At 50.8% G+C, this 3908-nt stretch overlaps 1 protein-coding gene across 1 annotated transcript in view; it reads left to right on the top strand.

The window, feature by feature from the left end:
• The window catches only part of EPB41L1 (erythrocyte membrane protein band 4.1 like 1), a 30152-nt gene extending 27229 nt beyond the window's left edge, over positions 1 to 2923 (top strand). The window contains exon 20 of the mRNA XM_035893279.1: positions 2897 to 2923. Within this exon, the coding sequence (XP_035749172.1) occupies positions 2897 to 2923 (27 nt within the window). The remainder of the gene's footprint in view (positions 1 to 2896) is intronic.
• The last annotated feature ends 985 nt before the right edge of the window (positions 2924 to 3908 follow it).

Consider the following 3908-nt stretch of genomic DNA (forward strand, 5'->3'; position numbering starts at 1 on the left):
GGCGACACCGGTTTTATGGCTGTGCTGAGAAACTTGGCTACAGCCCAAAAGTATCGGACCAGCGTTTGCAAGAAAACGAGGCAGTATCAGACCAGTGTTTGCACAACTTGAGGTTTCTTTACCCCCATTCAGATCCCCAGGTTCTTTTTATGCGCACGCAGGTGCAGGCAGCAGCGCATGAGGTTTGCACCTCCCCACAGAAGCCCCCAAGCAGTCACAGCCCCAGACATTTTTCTTCGGAGCAAAGATGGCTTGAGGAGCCCTGCCCCATGCTGAAGCCCCTCCTCTGCCGCCGTTGCCCCCCAGGCAGGCTGGTCGGTGGGGGCACAGCCCAGCAGGGCTCTGTCAGGGCTGGAAGGGAGACGGGGGGCTTCTGAAGGCAGCTTCACTGCTGAAAAGTGTCTGAGGAGCTCTGCCACTGGCCAGGCTGCAGGTGCATTGCAAGAGGCCTCTTTGGAAATGTGATTCTGTGTTTCTTTATCATGCAAAGATTTTGAGTAGCAGCTTTTAAGCCCAGAAAAGTGACCAGCTCCGCTGCAGCTTGGAAGGTTGGAAGAGGCTCTCGCATCCGCCTCATCTTAGCCGCTATTGTGCCATACAAACGAGCAAGCCCAGGCGCTCCTGCATCACTTAGGCAGCGCCCAGTTCTAATGGAGTGGCTGAGCGTAAGGGAGCAGTGACCCACCATTACCTCCTTTGTGCACCAGCACCAATTCACCCAGTGAACTGAGAGCTCCTGCTGCTTACCAGAGGTCCTGGTAATTAAGTGCAAACCGTGGCCCCAGGTGTTTGCAAATTCACTGTCCAGTGCCCTGGCACCAAGAGCAGCCCTTTTGTAGCCCAAGAGATCAGCCCCCCATGACCGGTCATTTCCATCTGCCTTGTACAGGAGTCTTGACCAACATGTTCGTGGAAGTCGGCATCTGTATTCAAACCTGGAGAACAGCGGAGAAGGAGCCTTCATGCTGGATTTGTCAGCAAGACATAGACATCCTGGCTGCAATGTTCATGGCGAGAGACAAAAAATTTTTAAAAAAGGAATAGCAAATATATTTTATATATATATACATACATACATATATATATATATATATATATAAAAACAGGAAACAAAATGCATCCTTGCACTGCTGCTATATGCTGGAAATGAATAGCAAACACCACCGCCACCAAACAGAGCCAACCCTCTTTGCAGATAAATTGAAGAATTTACTGGATTGGTGATAAAATAGTAAGATCTAAACCATCCTGCTACTACCACTAATGTTGTTAACAGTACAGTAAGCCACCATCTTGCATGTTGCATTAAAGGATACACGATCATGAATTCATTTGTTGTACACTGAAGGGAAAGGAAAACTGCTTTGCAACAAAGCAAGAAAGAAGCAAACTTAAATAAAATAAAAAACCCACAAGCAGAAGCAAACCCATTCCCCACCTCTGGGAAGAAGAGAGAAAAACATTGACTTTATCACCTTAGAGTTATTTTCCAATTCACAGGTGTGGTTTTGCCCTTCTCATTCCATGCCTGTTCTTTTGCATCCTTTGGGGTTCTGTTAACTCCTCCCCCTACGTTCTGTATCTTCTTCTCTGTGCACTTGTCCAGCCTCTTGTTCTCTGAAGGTATTTAAGAATGGATTTCATTTCAGACAAAACAAATGATATGTGTATGGTTTCTCATTTATAACAAAAGCAGCCTGTAGGGGTTTCATATGGATGTGCATTTAAGTTATGTATATTATTATATATAACAAGGGGGGAGGGAGGGAACAATACCGAAATAATTCAACAGCGCTGGTAAATATGACGATGACATTTTTAAATTATTATCTCTTTGATTGACTGTGGTTGGTGTATTTGGAGACTCTTAGCTCACACGTGGGACCCTCCGTCCTGCAAGAAGAGAACAGGGAAGGTTTCAGCCACTGCTGTTCTGGGGGGGAAGGGGAGAAGGCAGGAGATGGGAGACGTCCCACCAGCTGATCTGCAGTGCATGCTGGTTGGTTTTGGAGGGCCAGTGGTGACCTGGAGGGGCAGGGAAGGCGGTCGAGGCTGCAGCTCCACCCGGAGCCATGGGAGCCAGCTGGGAGCAAGGTGACGGCTGCGGGACTGTGTTCGCCCGCTCCTCTCCAGCCCACTGAGCTGTGCCAGCGGTTGGGGTGGTTTTGCTTTGTTTCTGGATCCCAGTAATGAAGTTACTTGAGCTTTGTAGTAGGGTTGAAGGCAGTGGGGTTGTTTCTGCCCTGCCTCCCCCCCTGCCTGGGGTGTGACAGCAAGGGCCACCCAAGGCGCTGCGGGCTGGTGACAGCGATGGCGGGGTGGTGGCAGTCCTTTCCCCAGCCTGCCTAGGGATGGGCAGTGGAGAGGCCATGCTGCCTCCACTGCTGCAGAGCGTCCCCAGCATCCCAGGCTGGACGAGCGAGCCTCTGCGTAAGAAAGCACGTGTCAAGGGGATGTCAGCGGAGCTGCCTTCCCGCAGCTTATCCTAGCTCAGCCTTTAGCCCCAGGCTTTCAGGAGGGGATCACAGGCCAAGCGCAGGGCCTCGTACACTGTGAGCCAGGCAGTTAGGGTAGACTGGGAACCAAAGCTAGAAAGGAAAGGAAATAAATGGATTTCCTTCTTGGAATTGTCTCTAGCTCCTGCAGAAACAGAAGGGCCCATGATTCAGCACCATTTTGCCTTTAGTTTCCCACCCCTCATGCAGGCTGTGCCCAGAAGTAGGTGCGTTTGCCAGGTCCTGCAATGGCTGGGAGGGTGACAGCAAGCGGGGAAGCCTGCGCCGTGAGGATGCTGTGGGCAGGCTCCGCCCGCTGCCTTTGCTGTCCTAGAAGAGAGCCTGCTCCCCGGCAGCCACGGTTCACCTGCCACTCGGGACCAAAGTCTGTTCTCCTTCAGGCAGAGAGGTTTCTCCTGCGAGCGTGAAAGGTGTGAGCACAGACTGCTTGGGAAGCGGACAGAGCCGCTGCCAGGTCATGAGGGTCTCCCCAGCTTCCATCCGAGCGCCTTCAACTACCTTTGGAGAGCAGACCCCCAACCAAAACAGAGTTTAGGTGATTGCAAAGAGGCCACTTCTCTCTCTTTTCTTTTTTCAATACACCCAAACCAGCTGTAATGGGCAGTGGCGCTCTCAGAGGGAGAGGCGGGGTGGTGGAAGACCTGTGGTCCGCACATGGCGCTGCTGTTCATCAGCCTGTGGCCTGCTCGGAGGAGACCCCATGGCGTTGACACCTGTACAACCCACCAGAGGCTGCTGTGAAAGTCAGTGCTTGCTTTTGGCTTTGTGGACAGTTGTAAACCCGAAGGTTACTGTTAAAATGAGTGGCCTTGCAGTGAGGCTTGATGTGCGCTTGGACTGAGATGAGTTATGTTCAGAGTGAGCAGATCCAGTCCGCGGCTTCTGCAGCGTGTTTAATGGGTGACAGTGTGTAAGAACTTAGAAAAAAAAGAAAAGAAAAAAAGGAAAGCAAAAAGCTCAGTGCTCATTCGCCCGGCGAGGTGTGGGTTTCTGCTGCTCAGTAACAACCGAGGCCCCTGTGGGCTCAGCTCCCGTGGCCTTGCTCCGTTTCAGACAGCTGATCGCCGCTTGTTTTCTTCCAGGGGGCTTTCTGTTGAAAGGGGTGGGAGACACGAGTGCCTGTTTTTACCCGATCCCACAAATTCATTCCAAACCTGGCCACTGTTGCATGAGTAATAATAACAGTAACAATAATATTTATTTTTATTTGAGAAGCACCTTACCAACCAACTGCAACGCTCTGTTGTTCCTTCGCTAACTGTTTTCTCTTCCCTTGTTCTCCCTCTCCCCCCTTCGGTCATACTCATTCTCAGTGCTCGGTGGTGTATGCGTGTGTGCTCACTGTTCTTGTATTCAATAAAAGTGAAATAAAAATGTTTGATGCTAAACCAG

The sequence above is a fragment of the Egretta garzetta genome, unplaced genomic scaffold (assembly GCF_000687185.1).
Source record: "Egretta garzetta isolate BGI_Z169 unplaced genomic scaffold, ASM68718v1 scaffold440, whole genome shotgun sequence".
In the NCBI taxonomy this organism is placed as follows: Eukaryota; Metazoa; Chordata; class Aves; order Pelecaniformes; family Ardeidae; genus Egretta; species Egretta garzetta.